Below are 27,587 nucleotides of genomic sequence, written 5' to 3'. Positions count from 1 at the left end.
GGTCTTGTTTGTTTGTTTTTTGTGCAATTTCAGTTGTGCAATTTCTATATGTATATGTACAATTATTATATGTACAAATCCATGTCCTAAATGCTCAAAAACAACAAAAATTATCTTCAGTTTCATCAGTTTTGAGAATGGTCTAGAATTCCCATGGGTTGTCCAGAGTTCTGCGAAGACGCATTGCATATAGTAGCAACTGTCTTGGGTTCTTAAATAAATCAGGGTCTTGGGTGATACTTAGAGTTTGAATGCTATATGGGAACTCATTTGAGTCAGAAGGCATATATTGTTTGAGTAATCCCCAGAACCTACTGTACCTAACTATATGTTGGCAACCTTGAACTCTAGACATTGGTTTTACTTATTACTTTTGGGACAGATGCATACTGGCTAGTTGTTTTTTATGCATGTTAAAATGGGCCACTCCCTTCCCATGATGCAGCAGTGCAGTGGACAGTCAGATGAGGTCACCAGAAGACAAGAGAAACTTGTGCCCCTGATTTAAGTTGATACTAGGAAGTTGTGGTGTTGGAGTACTAGTGACTACTTAAACAGTTACTCATTTTCAGTAAATTTAAATGAATACAGGAATGAGAGCGTATATATGAGATCCATGACAGCAATACCAAATTTCAGATGTGCTTTCTCTAGACAGCTCTGAGAAGCTGTCTCCCATACACCCCATTCTTCCCCTTCAGTCTTTCATCTGCTGTGTCGTTTCTACTGCTTGCTATTATTTTCATTTCTTTACCTGCCAGGGTTTTTCTCCCCCTTTTTTCCATTCGCCCCCTCAAGCCCACATCTCCCCACCCCCCGAGGGGAGCTTGCGTTCACAGCTTGCAGAAAGCTGCCAAAAGTGAAACATTACAACAATTGCAGATGTTGAAATGTTGATCCCATCCTTGGTATGCACAGATTAGCACTCAGCTAGCTTTGCAGCACCGGGCAGCTGTTGCACCATCTATCCTCCGATGTTAAAACCTGCTTCCGTTCACATGAACATGCACTTTCGTATCTGAAAGTGTTAGAGCGTGCTGGCTGCAAAGCTGACTATTGATCATCTGAGCAGGAACGAGCCAAGCATGTTGTCAGGCATCGGTGGTGGGTGGGGTTGTGAATGTTTTTAAATCTGGATTGTTCTGTTCGTTTCTGATGATGCAAGTTGACCGAAACCCTATAGAAGTCCATTCAGGGCCACATCAGTGCTGGTCCAAATCTTCATTCATTCACCAAGGGAGTTTTGTGTTGCTGTGATTTACAATGCATCCGATTCACAAAAAACCTCATTAATAATAGTTCTACGCCTGTTATCACTGTTTTAGAGGTAATTAATGTTGCTGTGCTGCAGACTTTTCAACAGGTTTGACACCCACCAGTGCAACATGTTCTCTCGTATTGTTTCGCTTTCTGTAGGGCGTTGATTTATGCCTCTATAGACTGCTTGGGGAGAACTTTCCCACAGGTTCCCCGAGCCAAGAGCTGTCTTTTTACATCATCAGCTAACATCCACATCTCTGGAGAGCTGGATTATTCTGTGAATGCTGCGGTGATGTTCTGGAATTTACGCTGCACTAGATAAACAACATCTCATAGACTGATTGACCCCTTACTGAAGATTTTCTGAAAGAGGTATCAAAGGTGTTCTACTTTGAAGACAACATGAAGTCAAAATTCACTCTACGTTCTTTGACCAGACTATTCCAAAGAAGAAAATGTTTGTTTTTGTAATCAATCATCAACACGTAATAACTTGCTCTGCCTCTGAACAAGGGCCACACTAGATTTTCAGCTTATAGATAGAAGTACAATGGTTTGTGGCTGCTATGTATCGACTTAAATAGCTAGTGCTCTCACAGCCTTCAGCATTTCTGTTTCTGTGTTGTTTAGCAAAGACGACCATTCAATCCATGACAGTACCTGAAAAGTTGTGTGTGCAGTCAAACTCAAATCAGCTCAGTGTTTCTCAGATTTTAATTGGTACAGATAATCCTTGCAAATATGGTCACCAACAATAAACAATAGCATGACAATTTTATTGTCAGTCATTCAGGTCAAATGGTTTAGCCCTTCTGTATAATCTCAGTAGAATCTACAATTCCAATAACTTCAAGTTCATTACAAAATAGAGCCTTTGAAATAAATAAATATATTTATATAGAGATTTATAATTATTTTTTATATGTAGAAAATAAATATATAGTACATCTTATAAATAGGTCTGCCCATATTTACATCTTTCACTTACATTTAATAATGTTCCTGACAACCTGAACATTACGTCACTCTCAGTCAAATGACCAAAGCTTCTACCGAACCCTTCAGCGAGCATCATTCATTTCCCCTGCTTGAAAATGATTCATTTCTACTGATCACTTTGCTACTGCTGATTTGCTCTACCAAATTTGTAAGGTTTTAACTCTCCTGAACCTTCAAAAGTAGTAGACAGAAGTCATACAGATTCTAAAGCCTTATTACTTTTTCACCATCTCACAATTGGTGCTTTTTCTATTCAAAATTGGCATTGATTCGGTAGAAGCTGGTCATTGTTCTTCAAAGCAACTTTCTCCTTTTAAGTGCCCTTACAGGTATATTTAATTTGAAGAACTCTTGCTTTGCATTTGTCCTACAGGAGGATTGGGGAATGCTCCCCGTGTCCATCATCTTGGTAAGTCCTGCATCATTACCTTTCAATGAAAGTTTGGCCCCGGGGTCACCAGACTGGGCATGTTGAGTTTTATCTCAGTGGTCAAAGGCAGTTTTACTACCACCTATGCTTAGGTGACAAGTTACTCAATAAATTTAGGTTTAGACCAGGGGTGTCAAACTCAATTCCTGGAGGGCCGGAGCCCTGCAGAGTTTTGTTCCAACCCTGCTTCAACACACATACCATGTAGCTTTCAGATAAGCCTGAAGGACTTGATTAGTTGGATCAGGTGTGTTTAATTAGGGTTGGATCTAAACTATGCAGGGCTCCGGCCCTCCAGGAATTTAGTTTGACACCCCTGGTTTAGACCCTTTTTTTTTTTTTTCTTCTTTTCAGTGAGAACATGCCCAAAATGTGCTCCAATTTACAAAAAGTGTCTGAAGAAAGGGTGATTGCATGACACTCGTTATGAGGCCCTGAGGTCAACACCTCTTCCTCCAGACATCTTTTGGCACCAGCTTTGGATGCAGGAATGTTCCCTCTTCTCTGTGGTTTAAAACCCATTAAGGAGAGGAAACGGAGTCATCCAGGACACACACGTACTGTTTATCTCAATCACCATTGGAGAGGGCCTCTTCATTTTGGACCAGAACCCAAATATAAACAGCTGTGAGGCGAGAGAAGTAGGGTCTTGTATTTCTTAATGTTCTTCAGCATCCGTCTTCCCCATCCAGCACCTCTACTGTGCCTCTCCAACACAGTAACTCTGACAGATGTTCTGGTCACCTATGCTGGAACAAGTCTCTGTAAGCTTGGGGAATATTTTCGATCGCGACAGGTCTGGGCAGGAAGTGAGTCAACTTCTGATGCTTTTTAGTCCTGCTGCCTTCTCGAGGTGAGCCGTCCTTGTTCAGAGCCACGTAATAGTATCTTCCAGTGTCCGCATGTTTGTAGAATGTGGATGCATACGTGTTGTACCAGTTCTCCTCGAATTGCTCACGGAAGACACACTCTGCTGTCAGCTTCTTCTGCAAGGCAGCCAGAAAGAGACAAAAACATTGTTGATTATCTGGAGATGTAATATCCACTACAATATAATGGTCAGTTAAAGAAGAGTTATTGGAAAGATCTTGTGTCCTAGCATGATAAATAAGCTTCTTGCACACTAGGGGTGTCAAGTCCTGCTCCTGGAAGGCCACCTGCCTACAGTTTATCTTCAACCCCAATTAAACGCGTATAAACCAACTAATCAAGGTTTTCAGGATTGCCAGAAACTTACAGACAGATGTGCTGAAGCAAGTTTAGGCTAAACTCTGCAAGGTGGTGGCCCTCCAGGAGCAGGATTTGGCCACCCTGATCAACACAAACGGTTAAAGACAAGATGTAAGATGTGAATCAAAGTGGGAAACTGCTACTGCCTGAAACGTCCCAACCAAAAAAAAAACCTACGGTGTGATCTCTAGCTAGTAATCTATGCTCTGTCCATCAAGAGTGCAGTTTAAGTGCATTTGACCAAATGTTTAAGAACTAACATGCGCCACCCATTTACAGACCGCCAGATGCGCTGGAAAGCATGAGAGTGTGAAGATGTGGTACTGTTTCTTTCTCACAGTGCACAGTTTACCCTCGTCACCATCGCAAAATGTGTGGAGTGGAAACTATCTTGAGGCCAGACAGCAGGTGCTCCCTGCACCAGAGAAGGGAAAGTCATTACGGGCAAGCTTTGCAGTTTACACCCAAAAACATTCTTCAAAACTGTTAACCTTTTTGTATGATGCAACCAGCGCTCTATCACAAACACGGCAGCTTGAGAGAGTCTGTGTGGGCTGCTACTACTACACCACTGACAAAACATCATGAGCGATGACTTCGGGTTAAGCAGGTGAACATTCGCTGGCTGACTACACTGCTGAGAACAATAGAAGACACTGGGGCTACATCATTTTTCCTGCCAAAGAACAGTCATGCAATGGGCCAGGTTCAAGTCTTGGCGTCAATATGATGCATTTAAAATGAGTGTTTAAGATAAAGTCAACTTTAAAAGTTAAATTGTTTAAATGGTCGGCCAAGCAAACAGAATAAGATTATCAACTAAAAGTTTCAGAAAACAAATTCATTTAAAACAACTGGAATACCTCTCCAGGAACTGTGAAATTACTGATGGATTCTATGCCCTTTCAATTAGGTAGTGTGCTGTTTGGAATAAATACTGCTCCATGCACGCGATTTACATGATGTTTTAATGCTAACCACCAGTAATGGTAACCTTCTTGCCTTTATCTTCATGCAACAGAAAATGGACCTGCATTTAAATCTGCACAGTGAACCCAGGGCTGAGTCTGACCTGCATTTACAGTCTGATTTAATAGGATGTTATCGCATTGCATTTGAAGTCATCGCTTCTTGCTTTAAATAGGTTTGTTTAACTCAGGATCCACAGAAACTTACTGGGGCCCCCGCTTATTGTCTCTGGAAATCTGATAGCTTGTTTCTCCTGCAAGCATGGTAAAGTCTGCAGAGGGGGAGGCCAGGCGCATTTTCCTATATATGGTTCTCTGTGCTAGCATACAAAAAGTCAAATCACGCAAATCATGCTTTTATCTCCTGGTCTCCGTTAAGATTGGAGCTCCAGCGGAGAAAAGCGTGGTCCTCACGCAGCACAAAGATATGCAAGAAACCAAGAGCACTCAGCTCGTATATCCACGATATGTGGGTGTGTATACGTTACACGCTTCATGTGTCCCTGGAAAATATGTAAATATTTTAAATATGGAGCAAAATGAAGAGGCAGTTTTTCTTCTCTGAGATTGAGAGCTCTCTCTGAGAGGTGGTTCTTGTGTGGAAAGTTACAAAGACAAAAACAAGGTGAGCCACGCGTAGACCTCGCTGATCAGAGGTCAGGGCTGGCAGCAGTGGAAACACTTCTTTTTTTGTACTTCTACATCATATGGGGAGCAGACTATGAGCCGGTGGGTCGTCGTTTGCTCCTCATTCCAGCTCTGACTGCATTCCCATTGGAACGCTTCATAGAGCAGAACCTTCTGTTGGTGGATATTGTTTGGAGTGTGTGTGAGCACTACAGGGGTTTGACTTACCGACCCATAGAGTTCACCTTTCTCATTCATCCCCAGATAAAGACCAGCGTCCACGCCTCGTATGCTCACCAGCCCGACGGCCAGACTGATAAACTCCAGAATACCTGCCACACAACAGCACTCGTCAGACAATGACCAGACACCTTTAAACTGCAGCGCAGCTGTACATCAACAATGCAGTACAGTCATGTTTCCCTTCTCAGCTGAAAGAAACAACTTAAACAAGCCTAAGGTGGTTCACTGGATGTAGTTTCTTTAAGCAGATCTACTTGGTGTTCCAGTTCGTTCAAACTGGTCTTTCAGTCTGACGAGCAAATTCCCCAAACCCCCTTTACCCATCAAATCGCACCAACCTGGCCAGACTGCCAGCTTCCAAACCACCTTTGGCTGGTTTATGTTTGTGGTGTTGTTTTCCACCAAGCAAGTTTAAACTTACTCATAACCCAGGTCATTTCTTAAAATGGAAATCTTTGACACTGGCCATCATACCTGTATTCTGTTGCCTTCGTCCTATAGGAGGCGTTTACTTTGTGAGTTTATCATCAGAAAGAATTTTCTCACCTGTGCCCTTACAAGTAAGCTTTCAGCAGACAAGCTTTTAAAAATGTGCTGCAACCTATAAATAACATAAAAGGACAGAAAATCGAGGTCTTGTTACTACTACTTTGATTATAAGACAAAACAAGTCAATAATTTCTGAAATGTTTGGTTAAGCCTCTTGTCACTACTTTTGTACTTTTTTGTGTGTGTGTCAAATGCATTTTTAAATATAAATTGATATTCTGTTAAGGTGTCTGGATCACTGTGCATTCATGTCAATTTTCAGGATATCAGCCCAATCTTGACCCAAAACCAGCTGCGCGCACGCTCTTGATTAAAGACTAAAACAAAAACTACACCTTTGTGTCCTTTTACCACCACCTGGACCGAGTATGTTGTGATTTGGATGCCAAACGACGACACAGAAAACTCTCTGAAGCTGGGTTAAGCAGAAGCACATTTCATATGCGTTTAATCAAAGACATTACCAGCTTGCAACATTACCGACAAACGGCTCGCATTTGCCAGAAGGATGCCAGAAACATGACCGCGGACCACCCAATCCAGTAAAGCAGCTCGTCTCGGCCTAAAAACAAGCATTACCACTGGATTCCACAGTGGTCATGCTTTAATTTAGAGCTATTCCTGTTTTCCAAGCGAGAGCTGCACCTGCACAATGATTACGGATCAGAGCAATGCAAAAAAAAAAAAATCCTCATGTCTGGGCTCTGCTATCATTTGTTTATCATTGTAATACCAAGCACTCCTTGACTGATTTATTAGCACTGTAATTAGTAGTGTCTGTGCCTGTGTCGGCTGGGGTCCTTTGAACGTTTTCAGAGAAAAACAGCCTCATGCTGTGAGCTTGTTTTCCACTGCAGAGAAGCACCTGCGTCCCTTGACCCTGCGCTGGAGTTCGCCGAGTGTAAGACTCAGAGATATGCAGCTCTTGCCTAATGGGTGGATTGATATACAGTGGTACCAAAAAGTATCTGGACGCCTAAATCACTCTAAACCCCATTGGATTAAATACCAAAATATAGAACCAAGTGTCTTCTGCGCTCAAATGCTCCTTGAGCAAACTAACATTCCTGAGTCAGTTATGTGTTATGGTAATTTTTAGAGTTTCACTACCAGAACTGTTGTATTTATTTAACACTATATTGTTTCATATTTCAAATCTAACAAACCTTTTCTTTCTCATTTTTTTAATGATTTGTGTTAAAAGGGTTATTGTGCTATATTTCTTTACTGTCAATTATTTTATGAAATGCAAAAATGCATGTATATGATGTGTAGATTATATAAGACATGGGAGGCACGACCCCAGAAGCATACTCAAAATTTAAAAAAGGTTCCTGCTTCTTGTACCTCCTAAATCCATATCTGCCTCACTTGAAATCTAAGCTTAGATCTACACCCCTGAATTCTGCCCAAGTTATGCATACAAGTTATGTCTTGTGCATGCAATCTTTAAAATGAAAGAACTCATGACAACTGGATCTGGCAAATTACTTTATAGTGAAGAAGCAGTCAGTTGCATATTTCAGATTTCTCTGGAGTTTTCCAAGTGATCAAAGCTAATCAGCATGCATGCGGACTCACAGCAAACTGATTGATTGACTGATTCTGCACTCGTTGAATCTGCATTTTGGACGCTATAGACCGGTGCATTTTATATATTTGTGTGCATATACACTTATATATACATATTGTATGTATACATAACCATATTTTGGGAACAAATTTGTGCCCAGAAGTGAGCTAAACCTCCTTTTGGGGACATCGTAAAGACGGTATGAGAATAAAGTAAATATATACTTTTAGGTAGGTTAGTATTTAGCTAGTAGTGTATATACAAGGCCATGCAATGTCCCCATTTAGATAGTTAAGTAAAGTAAATTATTTTTGTCCAGTAAACACCTTTAAGTGTCCTGACCTTGAGTCCTTAAGTTAAATTGAAACTTTCTTATCCTTGATACTTTTATGATGGCGTTAAGATATCCCATTTTAAGTTATCTTGTGATTGCACAATGCAGTTTATAAATAAGACAATTTGCCTGACCTCACGTTTATTAAAGGACTTTCCCTAAAAATCAAATTTTCTGGAAAGAAAAAAAAAAGGCAGTCGTTTCTCAGAATGACCAGGTGCGCCAACGATGCCCAAAACTGCTGGATGATGGATGGCTGCATTGACGAATGAATGAAAGGGTGGACAGAGCTCTCACCGAATCTGCTGTTGTCCTGTCTGGTTCCGTGCACCGTCCCGTTAGGAAATATCTCCAGATGGAAGCCGGTGCGGCAGTAGAGCTGTCTCCTGCGCAGGATGCCCTTCAGGTGGCCAAAATCCGTGAGCGACCCGCGCTGCAGTCTGCCCTCAATCAGACCCAATCTCTCATTCAAACCATCCGTCAGAGGCACATTCCCTAATGCTGGAAACGCCTGCAAATCCAGATCGATGCTCCCGAGGAATCCAGCCACCTCTGCCATAGCGAGCAAACTTTGCGTGTTCAGAGAGCGGAGTGGAGAGAGACGCTCTTTTCATCCGTGATCAGACTGAACGAGTCATTTATATAGACATCCATATCCTCCCCGAGCCACGCCTGGATGACATCCCTGCTGCTTCACCTTCAGCATGTCTTCTGCTCCAGCTTTCAGTCCTGATGCTGCTGTCTGTTCTGTCTGTCGCTCGGTGCACAAGTGAGTCTGAAGTCTGCGTGTGCGTAAAAAAAAACACCGAAGCCACGCCGTGCGCGAAGTTCTGCTGGCTGTGTGTCTGTGTTTAATGCTCTCTTTCACCGCGCACTGCTGCGAGGCTCTAGAGGAGTTTCGGGCTGCGTCTCAAACTCAGAGGAGCTGCCTCCCTAGACTGCATTTCTGGCCGTTGAGTGGTTTTGGGTGTCACGTGCGCCTGCAGCAACTTGTACTGTAGTGAACTGCGTACCTAGCCATCATCTTGCGTATCAGCTGCGTGCAGTAACCTGTAACAGTGAGACGCCTACCCTGGTTTGTGTAACATTTTTGGGCATGGCAGGTGGCTGCAACAGTTTGGGGCATCTTAACATTCACAACAGTCGACATAATTAAACGTTACAGGCATGCACAACTTTTGGCACTTTCTGAGTGCGCAGCATTTTATCTGACAATAACCCTGTAAAGCCATTAAACATCAGGGTTTTAGGGCTAGTATAGTATACTGTGAGAATATGGATCAAAGAGGAAATTTTATTCAGTTGCCCAAAATGAGCAACATATGCAATTTGTAGCTGATTCTGTATTTGTATGGACAATAATTTGTAATGTAAGTTAATGAGATCTTTATAACAATATAGCAGACTACATAAAATTATATAAATATCAGTTGTCTTTATCATTATATATAATATCATTCAATATAATAGTATATATCCCTATACCATATAATGTCTTGGTGAGTTAAATGCTTAGTTTTATGATATATATTTTACATAAAATGCAATGCAATACAATGATGATTGAGATGTAGAAATAAAGCTATTTTTATCATATATATTACTAACAATTTAAAAGTTATTCTTACATTTACTTCATAAAAATCAGTAAAGATTTGACAGCAAAAAGGACATGAAGCATGAGCTGAAGGTGGACATTTTATACTAAAAGTCCTTTTACTTGCTAAAAACTTTACTACTTTAAACTATCAATCAGAACACAGAAGGCATTGTGTGCAACAGGTTTCTCTGCAAAGTTTTGATCATGTTGATCATTTAGAGGCCTTTGAACTTTGCATATGAAATGCCTACCTAAAGCTCATTTTTAGGCATCACATTTGTGTGTATCATTTTTGAGCTTTAGGATGATATTCCGAGTCTGCTGAAATTTGGGGGATTATCCAAAAACAGCACACATCTAAAATCGCTGTCTAATTCACTGGATTTTGAAGTTGCTGCATGTGATGCATGTCTCGGTAGGCAGCTCTGTAGGTTTTGAGACACAACCCCAGTCTGAGGTTTTCACAGATGTCCTTTCTCCTCCTCCCCGTGTAAGCAGGTGTTTCCTCCTCCTCTCCAGACCAGCTGCTGGATATCAACTGCAGAAATTAAAGGAGCAAAGAAATACAAAAGGTTGATGATGTATTTTATGAAAGCTGAGCGGTACAGAGAATGCATGGCAGATGGAATTTCATAAAATGTGAAATGTATGTGTCACATGAAATAGGAATGAGAAATACACCAGATGACCACAAACTTCATACGGGTTCTTCTGTAGGAAATGATGCATGCTGAGTGCTGCCAGAGGCGTCCAGCAAACCATGTGCACCTCACAAATCAAGGGCAGGGTTGCATCCATAAAACACACTCATAAAGATATGGCTTGTCAAATATGTGCTCTGTGTTTAATATCTGAATAGATAAAGGTCAGTCTTGTTCTTATATCTGGCTTGGTCTTTGCTTCACAAGAGGTCCAAAATAGGTAAATTACTTTCTTGCAGCATCAGTTGAAGTAATTTAGATACAGAAACGCGCTTAAAAAATGCTTTGCATCATGGCTGTCACATGTGACTGAAACGTTTGCTGCTTTTACAAGAAAACAATGGCATTTTCCCCCCTCTCATTATTAGAGTAAACAGGCTCTTGTTTGCATTTTTGTCTATTTGCATTTGTATTTCTATTTGTTCTGATATCGCACAGCTTAAAATGTTCATCAACCAATCAGAATCAAGCATTCAACAGCCCCATAGCATGATGTGATGCATGTGCATTATGGAGCTCAGATTCCTTATGTTTCTCACTGATTTACACTCTATAGAGGGGGGAACTATGACGTGTGTTCAACCATAGTTCATGAAACATACACGTTTTGTCCATCAATATAATCTTCACAAAACAATATAACTTTGATGAATTTTGAAGCCTAGAAAAAAGCGCCAGAACTTAAAAGCTAAACTTAGGCTACCACAGCACCACGATCCCTCGCCTTCAGCGTCACCACCACCACGCTTCCCACAACTTTATCAAACTCATTTTTAACATGTTCAGTGAAAATGATTTACTCTGTATATGAATTTTAAACCATGCTACATTAACCTTTACATATAAACTGGAATAAATACAAAACTAGAGCCAAACTAAAACTGAAATGAAACATTAATAATAAATAGTAAGTTGTGAATAAATTAAATAATCATAACTAAAGCACATATAAAAACACATAATTCTATACATTTTGAAATAATGTGCATTAATAGTCAATCAATCCTTGATTAATATGAATATTTTAATAAAAAATGTGCCTCCACGTACTATTCAATAAAATTCTAGTGCATTTAATCTATTAAATAACAGCAGAGTGAGCAAGTGTTTGGATATGGTAAGATTAAACTTATTTTAGTGAATAAAGTACCACATTTCAGCTTTGTTAGGGTGGGTACACAAAATGTTATTTTATCCTTGCTTCTAGGAAATCCTCAATATATATGCTCGTTAAAATTTAACTTTCACCATGACTAGGCCATTAAATGTGGTGTTTACATGGAATAATTGTAATAGTTTACCTTATATTTCAGGGCATAACAAAAAAACATTGTCGACCAACAATATAAAATTATTGAAAAAACTAAATTTCCATCAATAAATTAGAAACTTAATTTCCTGCACTATGACTGGAAAACACTGTAAATAGATAAACTGTTTGGTGTGATGACATTTAATGTCTCGGACAGTGCCTGTAGTCCCATTTAGCAACTTGTTAGCAACCGTCTTTTTTAAGAAACTTATCAGTTTAAAAAAATCACAAGTGGGGTGTAACTGGTGTGTTTTATGTCGTAGAATAAAACATGAAAGTAACTTGAGCCTGTGTGAACCACTGACCTTATTTTAGGGATTTAACCAAAATCCCATTCAAAAAACCTATTGACTCCGGGACGATGGAACCGGAAGTGCTAAAATGCTAATTTGCTTCGAGGTTTTTGCCTACAAAGAGACATCATAGTTCCACCACTCTACTGCCGTCTGAATCAAAACATTCTTTTTCCCAATTCTCAGGTATCCTGACTAAAAGTGGCCTTTTGAAGTTCAAGCATTAGCTCATCAAAAACTGGTCCTCAGAAGTGGTGCCAGTCTCTCACACAGTAAAAAACAAATCAGCATAGTAGTGAATGAACCCTGTGAGACAACCTCAGTTCATCTTCAGTCCCGAAGGAGTGATGACTGAAGGTGGTCTGTGGTGTGAGAGCAATGCTGCCTCATGCTTTGAGCATTCACATTCACACCTTATCCAGTCATTTGCACAGGAACTGCTTGCGAGAACTCAGCAGGTTGCATTCTCGGCACTAGTGAATTTTTTTTTTTTTTTTTTTTTTTTTACATCTATAAGGACATCTGTTGCTGGTCAGCTATATTTTATAGTTGACATGGTTGATTTATGAGTGAGTGTAGAAAATGTTCCCATATGCTCCAGGGATATATAGTGAAGATAACAACCTCAAGATCATGCCTCATGCTCCAGCACCTCTCTCACTCTTCACACAGAATAAAATCTTTTATTTGTACAGCATGTTAGATATAAATCGGTTGCTTGTCTCTTCAGGGATGTCAGAACTAATTCAACACCTTTTAGAAGTGGCCTCGACTTTACCCTTTTTTTAGGGGTTTGAATTTGTTTGTAAGGATCCATAACAGCAATCCAACAGGTTTAATTAAAAATATATATAGTACTATAAAGGGATTTCAACATTTTATAAGTATGGGGTTTGGTCTGGGTCTTGGCAGGTCCAGGATTGGTTTGGGTCTGGAGTATTGGTTTTTACCAGGTCTTGCTCTGGGTGTTCGGAGGTCTGGTTAGGGTTTGGACCTGGAGATTGGTTCTAGTGTTGGCCCGGGCTTTAGGGGCCCCGCTGTTGGTCTGGTTCTATCTTTTGAATGCTTCTTGACTCCAACTCTGGGCTGGTGACGCTGCATCGGGCATTTTGTAAAGTGTTTAAATCAGGCAACGCAAAAGCACCTCTGTTCCCAACGTATGATATCATCTGTTCTTATTTTACTCTTGTGTCCAGCGCGGCACAGAAAAATGATCCGTGCAGCGAGCTGTTTGCAGAGCTGGACTCTGTGTTTTTTTTTTTTTTTTTTCATCACTGAGACATAACAGACTGGGTCTCTTCTTTCATGCAGGTGGTCCTCAAACTTCAGTCAAGGGCAAGAGGCACGTAGAGCCAGAGCTGAGAGAAGACATGGACAGATGCATGTGAATTTAAGTAATGGTGTTGTGTTTCAGAGTTTGCTTGGCTTGGCCATCCCTAGTAAAGATAGTGTTAATTAATTTGTTTGCTTTACCTTAAGCTCTAACGAATGGGGCTCTCCAGGCCTTGAGGAGCCATCAGTGGGTGACGAATGCCGTCTAAAACCAACATTTGTTATACAAATTAGTTTCATATGCTCCAGGTACAGGGCTGGCGGGGGGGACTCCACCCCCATATTACTGCCCGACGACCACTATTACCACTCGTGCTCCTTTATCCGTTTGAACCTTTTTAAATGCTATGGCCACTTGGCAGTTTGGGTTTGTGTGTTCATTTTTCTGTTCCTAACTTATGGTTTGCCCCATTTTCTTTCAATGTCAAGACAAATTTAAGTAAATTAACCTCCATTAAGACAGACAGTGTAGTTGATTTTCCTCTGATTGGCAGATTTAAGTGATCATCAGACTCCTAGTGATCGAGATGTGTTTCAATCTGGTTGTCATGGGGCAGATAAATTGTGAGGTCTGCATTTTCCATGACGTACAAACACCTTGCATCACAGAATGTTTGATATTCATGGAATGACTGGTAAAACAGTTAAATTCACAGTTGTGAGAAACAATCGGCTGGATCATTTACAAAGATTTCCTCCACAGCGTTCCTGGAAACGCCAAACGTGTCCATTAAATAATGCAGCCAGTGTGTGACTGCGTTACTCCAGAGCTGCTTAATTCTGAAACGACCGTCTCTATGCATGCTCATGTGCAATCGACTCATTCCAAGCAAGAGTGATTTTCTTGCTCAAACACAGAGCAGAAATGTGCTGTCAAACAGATGTTAGGAACCCTTTGTAGAGTCCTGGCACATGTCCAGACTCTACCTATCTTCACAACTATTTACATGGTAATCCAGCTGGTCACTCCCTCTCTCTCTCTCTCTCTCTATCTATCTCAGTATCTGTTTGCCTTATTCAGGCTCTTGCATCAACTGGAATACATTTCTATTTTAAAACTGTCAAATATCATATCAAACTGTTCGTAAGTCATCCACTAATTAGTACTAGGCACAGACAGATCCTTCGTTTAGTCTCATTTGGTTCCAAACCTATATTCTACGACTTATTCTGTGGAACACAAAAGGAGAATTTTTCAAGAATCTTAACACTTGGTGAGACAAACAGACTAAACCTTATGAACTTAAGTCTTTGTTTACTCAAAAATGAAAATTCTGTCATCATTTACTCTCATGTTGTTCCAAACCCATCAGACTTTCATTTATCTTAAAAAAAACAATGAAGATTTTATAAATTAAATTTGAGAAACTATTGAAAGTTGTACCATTCCACTAGTTCACTCCACCCACATTTCTAAAGTTTGCACATATATAGAGCACATTAAATGCACATTTGTTCTCACGCATCAAGCAAGCACATTTGAGCTGCTGTTTACCATATTTTTGTCTGATATGATCACTAGGCACTGTTTATGTAAACAAACCCCACTACTGCCAGGACAGCCTTTTTGGGGGCAGTTGTAGCCTAATGGTTAGAGAGTCTGACTTGTAACCCGAAGGTTACAGGTTTGAGTCTCAGGTCCGGCAGGGATTGTAGGTGGGAGGAGTGAATAACCAGCACTCTCTCCACCCTCAATACCACGACTGAGGTGAGACCCTTAAGCGAGGCACCAAACCCCCAACAAACTTTATTTAATTTAGATGACAAAATATTACTTTTAAAAACAAAAGTTGATGTGTAGAACATTAGCACAGATTCCATGTAGGCCTGATAATTAGTAATATCTATATCAATATTCATCAACATAATCAGGAATATTTTGCACCTTTTTAGAGTAAAAAAAAAAAAAAAGAAGAAGAAAAAAGGATAAAGTGACTTACATTGCCCAGGAATAACTTCATATATACTTATTTGATTATTTGAAACCACATACTAATTGAAGTAAGTAAATAAAATAAATACTTATTTTTGAACTACTGTAGCATTTATTTTTGTATTCTTCTGGGAATGAGATTATGAGGCAAAGCCATGTACTTCTCTGGACATTTCGAATGTTGCTATAGCATGCATATGAAATGCATATTTAAAAAGTTTGTCAATGTAGTTGTCTTCAGTCAAAGTAAACTTGACATAGTTGGTGATACCATCTGTTCTGAGCACTTGTTCTACCTTATACGGGCTCAACCTGCCTGACACTTGACTCGCAAACACTAGATGGTGCAAATTATCTCAGAACTTGTACAAAAATAAATACAATTCTCAAGTTGCCCACAAAATATGAACTGTCAACGTTTGACAAATAGAGACACATTAGTTAATTCCACTTGAATGTTCAGTGTGGTTCAGGATGATGCAAGTCGGTTTTTTCATGTTGCCTTTTATTTTTAGAGTTTTCTAAGTTCCACAATACTGACACTGATCCAAGGTCAATGTGCGGCATCCTGCCTCTGCTTGGATGACTCCTCTTTCAGCATTTTTAACCGCTGCCTACAACCTGACTTGGGCATCTGTTTCTTCATCTCTTATTGATCTAAGCAGATGCCTCAATGGGATGTTGGCTCCTTATCTGAGCTAAATGCACATTTCTGTGCTGCAGTGCTTTGTGAGTACAAAACAATACCAATACAATCAGACTTCAAATTCAAAAGTCAAAACCCCTTAGCAATAGCGTCATGATGGCAAGTTTTGTATATGCCAGGGTGGTGTCTCTCAAAAGCATCATGAGATCATGAGATGGTTTCAATGGTTCTACGATCTACTTAGGGTTACGATGCTACCAATCATATATTCTCATGAAAATGTAAAAATCAAGTTAGATGTTAAAAAGGCCATTAATTTGTTAGAATAATATGAGTGCTGATCACTTCTTTTCTTCTGCTGAGATTGACAGATGCGCAGCATCCTGCGCGGCATAAAAGTTCGTCATAAAGTTCATCATAAAACCTCTGCCGTTACGCATACTATATGTTTATTACTTTCACAGGTGTTGTGCGTCAATGAAAAGTAAGTGTGTGATATTTGACCTTTGTAAGTATGATATGTGCATTACGTTTAATCTGTTTTATATATACCTTTGCCATTCCGATGTACATTAGCATATGTAAGACACCAAAATTATAAAATCTTTAATTTAAACTGATGTCACAATCTATATATTACTTTTATGCTTAGATGTTCATATTGATGTTAATTATTTAAGTTTCATGTATGATTCGGTTCACTTTAATTGTTAAAGCTTTAATTTTTAAGTATTCATAAGTTGTAAATAACCCTATGCGCATGTGCGTGGAACAAGCCCAGACAAAGCACCGCTGTTAAGCTATATTCTAGACAATGTGATAGCAAAGCTGTGTGCTGTTTAATCTATGGCAATGTATGATATAACAAGCTTTGTTCTACCTAAATAATCCTTGAATACCTGTATTTTTATCCACTATTCAGTATATGTATATCTGTTTTCTAACATTGTTTTTTCTAAGGTTACTACCATGTATGTTTATACTTATGTGCATTTTCTGTTTTTTTGTAGAAAACCTCATACAGCTGTATACACCCAAAAAGTAACTGAGTGTTGTAGTGACAAATAAAAGGGATTGTGACGAGTGGGGCGGGGCCGAGAGCCGTGGGAACGGAGCGAGGCCGGTGGAGTGATTGGGAAATGAGCGACACCTGCTCCACTCACCGGTCTCGAGTCCCACGGAGGAGATCGGAATGATATAAAAGAGGAGCGACGACAATGAAGGACGAGAGAGGACCAGGCCTGGGCTTTATTTTGGGTTTGGTTTTTGTTTGTGTGCGGCAGTCGCCCGTGAGGGGCTGTCGCGCTGTTTTATGTTTATTTTGTTATTAAAGTTTTATTTGAATGTTCGCCGGTTCCCGCCTCCTTCTTCCCGTGACTATGGAGTTTTATCGTTACAGGGATATTCCCAGATATAAGACACCTGTTGACGACATCTATTAACCAAGTCTCTTACCGGACACCCTGTGATGGGTTTCAGAACTAACTGCCAATCAAAATCAAAGGGGCTATCAACAGCCAATTAATTTTTTCATTAGAGTTTAAATTTTTGTGGAAAGTATTGTGGTGACCACTAGTGAGTGCTGTTTATCTGGTGATAGATCGCTCTTCTATCACTATGTATGCCTGATAGTTAAATGTTTGCCTGATAGTTAAATGTTTGATCTGCCAGTGTGTTTACATGTGAGGATCGGCACCCCTCATTGTCAAGCAGCTCAATCCTTCTGGGCGGTTTGGAGCAGAATGCTGTCACCAATGATTCAATATCGCTGACAGCTTTATATTTGAATGCGCCACTCGCCTGGGCCACGCCCATGCTGAGGCTGCACTGTTGAGACAGACCGCTCTTACTACGAGAGTTCATGTCTCGCTCTGCTTTGCTCTCGGCTCACCTTCTTCAATGAAAATGGCCCTGCCCCTCTCCTCGTCCGCTACAAGTGGATCTGAGAGAATGCATGCAGCATTTTGATCTGCCGGAGTGTTTATGCATAAATATCATCAAAACGGTTTGATCTTTTTAAGGGGATTAAAAGAGAATGCTGTCACTTATGATTATTATCTCTGACAGCTTCAAATTGGAAGTGTGAAGCAGCATGCATGGGGGCTGACTGCTCTCGCTATGAGAGCATTAAGTCTAGCGAAGCATTTTTTGAAAGCATTTTCAGGAAAAGCAAATTTCTTCTTCTAAGTGTGGGGTCCCCATACGGGGCCCCACCTCATTTTAGAGCAAAGACACACACGTCTTGCACTAATGGATTTGCTGGCGATAGGAGCCATAGAAACAGTTCCACCAGCTCAGAGCGAGTCAGGCTTCCACAGCCTCTGGCCCATCCTCGATCTTAGACACCTAAATCACGCCCTCATGAAAAGGTCGTTCAGGATGACTATGTTGAAACAGATCCTTGCGCAAATTCCCTCTGGAGACTTCCTTTCTTTAGAAGAAAAGCTCGTTCTGGCCCAGTCGGAGGCAGAACTAGTATCACACAGGACCCTTCTCCTCGGCCACCTAGAGTTCCTGGGACTCAGGGTCAATCTTTGCCAAGAGCATGTTGTTCCACAGCCAGCAAATATCATTCCTGCGAATAATTTTCAACTCAGCTCAAGTGAGAGCTGTAGTCATGCCGGAACGGGCTCTGGCCATACGGAGACTGGCAGCTTCCTTCAAGATTGGAACAATTCGCCCTCTATAAAAACATTTCAGAGGATGTTGGGCCTCATGGCTGCAGCATTGCCTGCGCTACAGTTGGGTCTGCTTCATTGGGTATGGCAGTTCTTCCTGCCAGTCTTAAAGGGGCACCATGTGCTAATCCGATCGGACAACATGTCGGTGGTGTCCTACATAAATCGCTAAGGAGGCCTCTCCTCAGAGCGCCTCTTCATTCTGGTAGAGCACCTCCTGGAATGGGCTCAACTCAAACCTGCGCTCGCTGAGAGCGGCGCATATACTGGGCAAATTGAATCAAGGAGCGGCCATGTTATCAAGGAGCAATGTCCCCTCAGAGGAGTGGACGCTCCATCCGCAGACGGTTCGGAGGATCCGGGAGATCTTCGGCGAGGCCGAGGTAGACCTCTTTGCCTCAGAAGACAACTCTCACTGTCCAATTTATTTCTCGAAGACCAAGGACACGTTGGCCCACGATTGGCCCAACCTCCTTCTTTATGCATTTCTCATGATCTCCCTGACACCACAGGTAACCAGGCGAATCAGGGAACAAAAACACAGGGTTCTCCTGGTGGCCCCTCTCTGGATGAACCAGCTGTGGCTATCAGAGCTTACTCAGCTGTTGGTAGCGGCTCCTTGGACCATTCCATTAAGACGGGATCTCCTCTCTCAAGCGAATGGGACAATATGGCACCCTCAGCTCACTCTATGGGCCCTGCACCTCTGGCCACTCGACGGGTGCCTTCGAGCCTCCCAGAGGGAGTCTTAAACAATTTCAGAGGCTAGACCCCCGTCTACGAGATGCCTCTACGCCTTTAAGTGGTCTATTTTCTCCACTTGGTGTCTAAACTGCAGCAAAGACCCTCCTACTTCCGATTTGTCAGAGGTGTTGTCATTCCTGCAAGATTTGCTTGGGGAGGGAAGCTCCCCAGCCACTCTCAAAGTCTATGTGACGGCTATAGTGGCCTCTCATGCCCCTATTGTGGGCCAATCGTTGGGCAGAAACAGCAATGTTATCCGCTTCTTAGGGGGCACCAGGAGGTTGAATCAGCCTTGTCCCCTAACCGTCACTTCATGGGCTCTGCCCCGCCCATTCTGGGTGGCTTTTACGGGCTTTCTCACCATAGGCTCGTGCTTTATATACTGCATGAACCAATGGTCCCTGAAAGGCCCTCCTTTTGAGCCGCTACAGTCTACCAACATTAGGTCACTGTCGCTGGAGACTACTCTGCTTCTGGCACTAGCATCAGTAAAGTGAATAGGGGACCTGCAGGTGCTCTCCATTAGCCCTGCCTGCCTGGAATTTGGGCTCAACAACTCTAAGGTCATCCTGAAACCAAGGCATGGTTACGTACCAAAGGTGCTCTCCAGTCCATTCAGAGCACAGGTCATTACACTCTCTGCACTTCCTCCCTCTGAAGAGGACAGAGAGTTATCTCTGCTCTGCCCCATCAGAGTTCTGAGAATTTACATTGAGCGTTCCGCCCCTTTTAGACAATCGGAACAACTCTTTGTCAACTTCGGTAACCGCACCAAAGGGCATCTGGTCATGAAGCAAAAACTCTCTAGATGGATAGTAGACGCCATCACGCTAGCATACTCTTCCTTGGTCCTTCAATGTCCCATCGGAGTATGGCCCTACCAGAGGCATTGCCTCATCTTGGGCATGGTCCAGTGGTGTGTCCATTGCGGATATTTGTGAGGCGGCCAGCTGAGCCTCGCCATTCACATTCGCAAGGTTTTACAACCTGGAAGTCCCAGCCTTGCAGGCCAGGATTCTCTCCGCTTGAAGAGCCACGTGCTGTGTTACACAAACATATCTGACAGAGAGCCCTTGACCATATCGCTCAAGCTCTCTGGCATTAGTTCACCTGTCAGCTCTTGACCCCTGGGTTCCGAAGTTGCAGGAGTACTCTGGAATGTTTAACCAGGCTGGGTGTGACATCAAGAAGTCATGGGTTGTTGTTAACTTCTCTATGGGCATTGTTTGCTTATGGAAGTTATGATACTTATAGTTGTTCCTCTACCATAGCATGGTGTGATTGTACTGTGTTCCCATAGCATCTTAGCAGACGCAGTACGAGTGTAGTATCGTCAACGAATGTACTCGGTTACTAATGTAACATCGGTTCCCTGAGATACGGGAACGAGTTCTGCGTTGCTAGCTGTGTTATGTAGCTGCACGACTCAGTCATCGCTTCAGTCTAAGTAACCTGAGAATCCTGTGGCGAACGGCCACTTATATAGCCAGATGCCCCACCCATTCTGGCGGGCTTTGTCATTGGTTCGTTTTTTATATACTGCACGAACCAATGGCCATGATTGAAAAAAAGGCTTCAGTTCAGGAGAAGTAGCATCTTAGTAGTAGCATACAATACAAATATATCTAATGCCTTGTTCAGACTGTGAATCTGATTTTTTTGCATATCTAGATATTAGGATGGTGAGCAGAAAGGAGGTGGTCTTAACATTGTTCACATTTTGCTGGTATTTCTTGTTAACAGATGCAATGGAGAACTGAAAACTCATACTCCATTATGTTAAATAAGTAGAAAAAAAATCTTATAATTGCAATAGATTTCTTTGTTTTTATGAGGGCGGATATTAGTAAGGGGCTTCAAATGGATAGACACTTGTTTAAAAAAATGTCTGGAGTCTGTGCTTTATAAATTCCATGCTTCCACATAAAAATCCGAGCATGGCAGGGTAACCACAGGTGTAGTTCATCACATTGACTATGAACATGAACCACTAATGTTTCAAAACCACAAAATGTCACAACACATTTTGTCTTAATTTTCAACTCGAGGGCTATTATATAATTTAAAACTTGTTCAAAATGTTTTGCTTGAATTATTTTGCATGCAGACATACTTAGAACACTGTTTTAGTTTGAAGTCATTTTATGTTATCTGATGTTACACATTTTTCAGTTTATTCTCTGATGCATTTTTAAGTGTATTACACACTAGTCTCATATAAGGCCAAACAGTCGCAGCTGACATCCATGTAATAATTTCACTATGAGAAAAGTTGCAATAATAAGGTTAATCAGGTGAAAACATAATGGAAACAGATTTTCAGAAGAAATAACATTGTTCCTCTGACTTGTTGTCTAACAAGGTCTCAAAGTTGTGATGTAATCATGGATTGTAGTCCTTTCTGGCAGATCTTTTACCTTCCTCTCCCTGTTCAGTGGAATAAAATGTCTCTTTAAAAAACTTTTTAAAAGCCAGAAAAACCTGTTAGCCAGATGTTTTTGCTGTAAGAAACAAAGTATATGGTGAGGTAAGCGATTTGAACCCCCCCCCCCCCCCCCCAAAAAAAAAAAAAAAAAATAATCATGAACATGACTTTCTACGACAAAAGATATTATGTTTCATGCCAGAGATTAATGTCCAAGTTTATTCACTTGTGTCCTTTCAGAAGTACCCTATTAATGAAATTTCTGTTTTCACCTAATTTGTGATCTAAAGCAAGCACCTCATACTTATTTAAAGTCACTTGTATTCAAATTCACATAATGTCTTATCACTCTTCATGAGTAAATTACACATATATAGACAGTGATGCTTGGAAAACTCATACTTCTGCAGATTAAAATACACGTGGAAAACAAATATTTGCAGTACATATTTTTGCTAGTACGTGGGTTTGCTTGCATATCCTCTACAATAATCAACTCCTTATTATGTGGCAGCAAAAGTGTAAAATAAATAAATAAATAAGTAATAAATAAAAACCTTTTCTTTGTATTGTTCATATATCTCATTGTCAAGAACTGACTCAATTACAATAATTCATCTTACTTTTTACTGCAGATAGGTATGTAACTCATGATTATCATTTACAAACACTGTATATCTTATTGTAAAATGTTAAGATATACAGTACAGACCAAAAGTTTGGAAACATTACTATTTTTAATGTTTTTGAAAGAAGTTTCTTCTGCTCATCAAGCCTGCATTTATTTGATCAAAAATACAGAAAAAAAATGTAATATTGTGATATATTATTACAATTTAAAATAATTGTTTTAAAATTTATTATACTTTAAATTATCATTTATTCTGTGATGCAAAGCTGAATTTTTAGGATCATTATCCCATGATCCTTTAGAAATCATTCTAATATGATATTCATTATCAAAGTTGGAAACAGTTCTGCTGCTTAATATTTTTTTCAGAACATGTGATACTTTTTGGGATACTTTTGATTAATAAAAAGTAAAAAAAAAAATACAAATAAAAAAAGAAGCTATGTTTTTAAAATATAAATATTTTGTAATAACAATATACATAACTGGTCAGTAATTTGGGGTCAGTAATTTTTTTTTCTTTCTTTTTTTTAAATTAAATCAATCCTTTTATTCAGCAAGGATGTGTTAAATTGATAAAAAGTAATAGTAAAGAAAATATATTATTAGAATATATATTATTAGAATTTTTTTTTATTTTGAATAAATGCAGTTCTTTTTAACCTTTTATCATCAAATATATTAGACAGAACAGACTCCAACACTCATAATAACAAGAATATTAGAATGATTTCTAAATGATCATGTGATAGACTTTTTACATGTGACACTGATAGGTAGTAATGATGCTGAAAATTCAGCTTACAGGAATAACTCATTTTTTTAAAGTATTTCAAATAGAAAACTATTATTTTAAGTTGTAATAATATTTCACAATATTACTGTTTTTTCTGTATTTTTGATCAAATAAATGCAGGCTTGATGAGCAGAAGAATCTTCTTTCAAAAACATTAAAAATAGTAATGTTTCCAAACTTTTGGTCTGTACTATATAATAATAGGAATATAATAATAATGGTCCTGGTTTGCACTAGCTATCACTGGCATTGGCCAACATAGTGTTACAGTCACACTAAAATAAACATAAGAACAGTTATGACACAAAAATGTTCACACTTTAGTTTGGGGATCAGTCACTATTAACTAACTATTGATTGTGACCGTTGTCTCCATAAGCTCTTAATTTGCTGCTTATTAATAGTTAAGAAGGTATTTGTTAAGTTTAGGAAATGGATAGGATTAAGGGATCTAAAATGCAGAATAAGACATTAATATGTGCTTTATAAGTAATAATTTACAGCCAATATGCTAGTTACTTGCATGCCAATAACCCACTAATTAATAGTGAGAATGGGTCCCTAAACTCAAGTGTTACCCATGAGACATGTTTGAAATTTTGTATTGATAACACTTTGCATGTTATTGCCTCCTTAAAATTGATCACTTGTTATATTCCTCATTTGTAAGTCACTCATTTATCAAGTCGCTTTTCCCACAAAATCAAGTTTTCAAAGTTGGGTCTCCCTAAAAACATGCACATGTATAGTTGACTCCCTTCATTCCATGAGTTTGATGAAGCTGATAGTAAAACATGATAAAACTCACACTGCATTACAGAAATGTTATCTAATTAAATGCTTTCCACCCTGTTGAAAAAAAAACTGCATATGTTGGTTAGGTATTTTTTGAAGCATGGCAGCTGGTTAGAGCTAGTTTAAGTTGGTCCTTAGTTGGTCATAAGCTGGTTATAACCTGGTTATAAGTGAAGTGACATACAGCCAAGTATGGCTGAGAATACTCATAATTCATGCTCTGTATTTAACCCATCCAAAGTGCACACACACAGCAGTGAACACACACACACCGTGAACACACACCCGGAGCAGTGGGCAGCCATTTTTGCTGCGGCCCGGGGAGCAGTTGGGGGTTCGGTGCCTTGCTCAACGGCCTTGCTCAACGGCCTTGCTCAACGGCACCTCAGTCGTGGTATTGCCGGCCCGAGATTCGAACCCACAACCTTAGGGTTAGGAGTCAAACTCTCTAATCACTAGGCCACGACTTCCCCCAAAAGTCCATAAGCTGGTCCTTAGCAGGAGCTAGTTACTTAGGACCAGCACATCCACCAAGTGGATGCTGCTCACTGGTGGTGGTTGATGAGAGACCCCCACATGATTGTAAAGCGCTTTGGGTGTACAAAAAACACAATAAAGCGCTATATAACTGCATAATTCATTCATTCCCATGACCAGCTTAAACCTGCTAATAACCAGCTAAGGACCAACTAAGGAGCAGCTTACACCAGCTCAAACCAGCTGCTATGCTGTGGGGTTGGAGGGCTCCCAGTGCTTACTGGTGGAGTTGCAAATGCTGTAAGAAGTCTAGACTGTGTATAGGACTGGGCTGGAATGCATCTTTTCCATTGAGGTGTTAAATGCAGTTTTGCAGTCCTCGGCCCACATATTTAGTAGTTTTGTCAAAAATGGAAGCAAAGTTTGGAACAAATCTTCTGAACCAGTCTACAAGGCCCTTACCTCCTTCTTTATCTTGGGTTTCAGGCTCTACCAAATTGCCTCCACTTTGTCCACTTGTGGTTGTAGCTTGCCATTGCTCATGTGGTACCTGAGGCAGCTGGTTTCCTTCTAAGCCCATTCACGTTTCACTATGTTCTTTATCAACCCTGCCTCTTGAATCCTCTCTGGTTTCAGATGCTCTGCCAAAGAGTTGCTATCATCACCACGTCATCTCAGTAAGCGTCAGACCATACCTCACAGCCTTAGATTCATTAACCTTTGGAATGTGGTGGGTGCCCCATGCAGGCCAAAGGGAAGGAAAATAAACTAGTATAATCCTCGATCAAGGGGCACCCGCCAGTACCCCTTACACAGATCTAGTGTGGTGATACACTGTGCCTGTCCAATACTCTCCAGTAAGTCATCAACTCACAGCATTGGATAGGCATTAAACCTTAATTGTGCATTCAGCTTATGGTAATTGATACAGACATATAGTGTGTTGTTCTTCTTTGGGACATTGACCAAGGGACTGCTCCACTCACTCATGGAGAGCTCAATTACTCCCAATATCTTCATTGTCCTTATCTCTTCCTTTAATGGGTCCACTAACCTCTCAGGTGCCTGGTAAGGTAGGTCAGGTGGATGGTGTGTTGGATCAGCACAGTCTGCCAGGCCTCTGGAGGAACAAAGCAAGAAACAAAGGTTGTAATGATGCCCCATACTACTTCTTTCAACTGAACCCATAATTTCCATGGTGATGCCCATGGTGATGCGCTGTCAGTGTGGCTTTCTAGGGCCCTTTGTCCCACCCTGCAACAGTCTACTGTCCAACTCAGGCAGTGGCTGTAGACCTGCCATGGCTTTTGCTCAAGTAACAGCAGGACATGACATATTTACAGTGTCAGAAACAGGTTCTGAAATTCATGTATACAAATAGGTTGTCAACTATTGCAATATTCAGCAAGTAAGAGTGATCTTGTACACACAGATTACTTCAGCTTACGTACTGCTTTACGTTACCATGTGCACAGAACCTGGTGGTATTAATATAGCTAACATATGACACAAAACATGGTTTAAGAAGAGAGAGAGAGAGAGAGAGAACTACAATTGTTTAACGCAGCTTTCAATGAATGTCCATAAACAGTCACATCACATGCAATGCCAGCTCTCCCCGGCAGAGTTTGTAACATTGTCCTTCTCTTTTAGTTGATAGCGCTCCAGTCAGTTTGGCTTTATGCACAGGACACACTTGTGTTTTGTGCCCTGGCTGCTGGCAATAGAAGCAGACCAATCCTTTGCCCACTGTTGACTTTGGCCTGTATTGTTCATATATTGTCTATATGGTCTGTATGATCTTTTTCAACCCCACCCACAGAGTTATCTGGAATAGCATGTACATAACAGGTGGTTAAAAAGCGTGGACCTCCATGATGGGGGCACACACAGAAGCTGTTTAAGGATGATGGCCTCACCAGTCTCCTCCCTTGAGTGCAGCTCAGGTCTTACCCATCATAGATACGGGTTCCACAGGTGATGGTATATCTCTGTCAGTGATTCCCCAGCCAGAACCAAGGTTGCCTGGAAGCACTGACGGTATGTTTCTGGTGAGATGTTAAACCTCTCCAGTAGTTCCTCCTTCAAGTCAGCATAAACCTCTGCTTGCTCCTTGTCTATTGCTAGGTAAGCCTCCCGTGCCTGTCCTATCAGAAATGGAACAAGTCGATAGCTCCTGTCCTCCTCAGTCCACCTCCAAGACCTGCCCAGATGCTCGAACTGGTGAAGATAGTTTTTGATGTCCTCCCCTTGCTGGATGGTAGGCAGCTTTGCTTCAGACCTCTGCATCAGCTGACTCAAAGCAAGAGCCATCTGGGGGCTGGTAAGTCACATTTGGATACTCTGTGTGGCCAACATTGGGAGTTCCATCTGCAGACTCTAGATCCTGATAGATGTGTAAATTCACTGTAAATTACATCTTAACTACCATCTATGCTTAGTCCACTCATGGGTGGGATTGGGGGGTGGGGGTGACCAACTATCTGTTCTGTAAAATAATATCAGTAATGAATAATTATATTGAGAGATGTCAGATTTCATTTGGCAGGAAATTTCATGCAACTGTCGTTTGTCCTTGCATGTTTTATAGCGGCAACATTCAGCTGCTATGGCAATGGGATATGCCACTTAATTGTTCAGGGGACACATTTTTAGATATACTTGTAAGTTTTGAAAGACTTTCTATTTGTTATCAGAAATCTTGGTGTACTAGATCACCCTAACCACTAAAAAAATTCATCCATACAAATGAAAACAAAACAAACAAATTATTAGGCTTCAACCACATGTCAGTAAAAAGCTTACAATTAAGTAGTGAGCCTTTTTTTCTTCTTCTTAGATATACATATTTCCAAATATTTTCATTATATACAATTGTCACATAGTGTCTTGATATGGAAAATGCTAGACATAAATGGGAGCTCTCTAACATGCAGTGTTTTTGGTGGAGCTACATAATGGGTTTCTGCTCTGTGCATGGTTCACTGTAAATGGTGTAAAGGTTCCCCTAG

At 40.6% G+C, this 27,587-nt stretch overlaps 1 protein-coding gene across 1 annotated transcript; it reads right to left on the bottom strand.

The window, feature by feature from the left end:
• Positions 1-2,980: 2,980 nt before the first annotated feature.
• Positions 2,981-9,144, bottom strand: fgf16 (fibroblast growth factor 16). Its single transcript, XM_042769805.1, has 3 exons — positions 8,511-9,144; positions 5,743-5,846; positions 2,981-3,675 (listed from the first exon to the last, which is right to left on the bottom strand). Exons 1-3 carry the CDS (start codon positions 8,770-8,772, stop codon positions 3,430-3,432), a joined length of 612 nt encoding a protein of 203 aa, XP_042625739.1. The 5' UTR covers positions 8,773-9,144; the 3' UTR covers positions 2,981-3,429.
• Between the last annotated feature and the right edge of the window lie 18,443 nt (positions 9,145-27,587).

The sequence above is a fragment of the Cyprinus carpio genome, chromosome A14 (genome assembly GCF_018340385.1).
Source record: "Cyprinus carpio isolate SPL01 chromosome A14, ASM1834038v1, whole genome shotgun sequence".
NCBI classification, from domain to species: domain Eukaryota; kingdom Metazoa; phylum Chordata; class Actinopteri; order Cypriniformes; family Cyprinidae; genus Cyprinus; species Cyprinus carpio.
Note: the sequence above shows the minus strand (reverse complement) of the source record. Positions and strands in the feature narration are given on the sequence as shown.

Coding starts and splice junctions, on each gene's coding strand:
- fgf16 (XM_042769805.1), bottom strand. CDS start 8,772: ATGGCAGAGGTGGCTGGATTCCTCGGGAGCATCGATCTGGATTTGCAG. Junction 5,847..8,510: donor ACAGGACAACAGCAGATTCG/GTGAGAGCTCTG, acceptor GTTGTGTGGCAG/GTATTCTGGAGTTTATCAGT. Junction 3,676..5,742: donor AAGGTGAACTCTATGGGTCG/GTAAGTCAAACC, acceptor GCTGCCTTGCAG/AAGAAGCTGACAGCAGAGTG.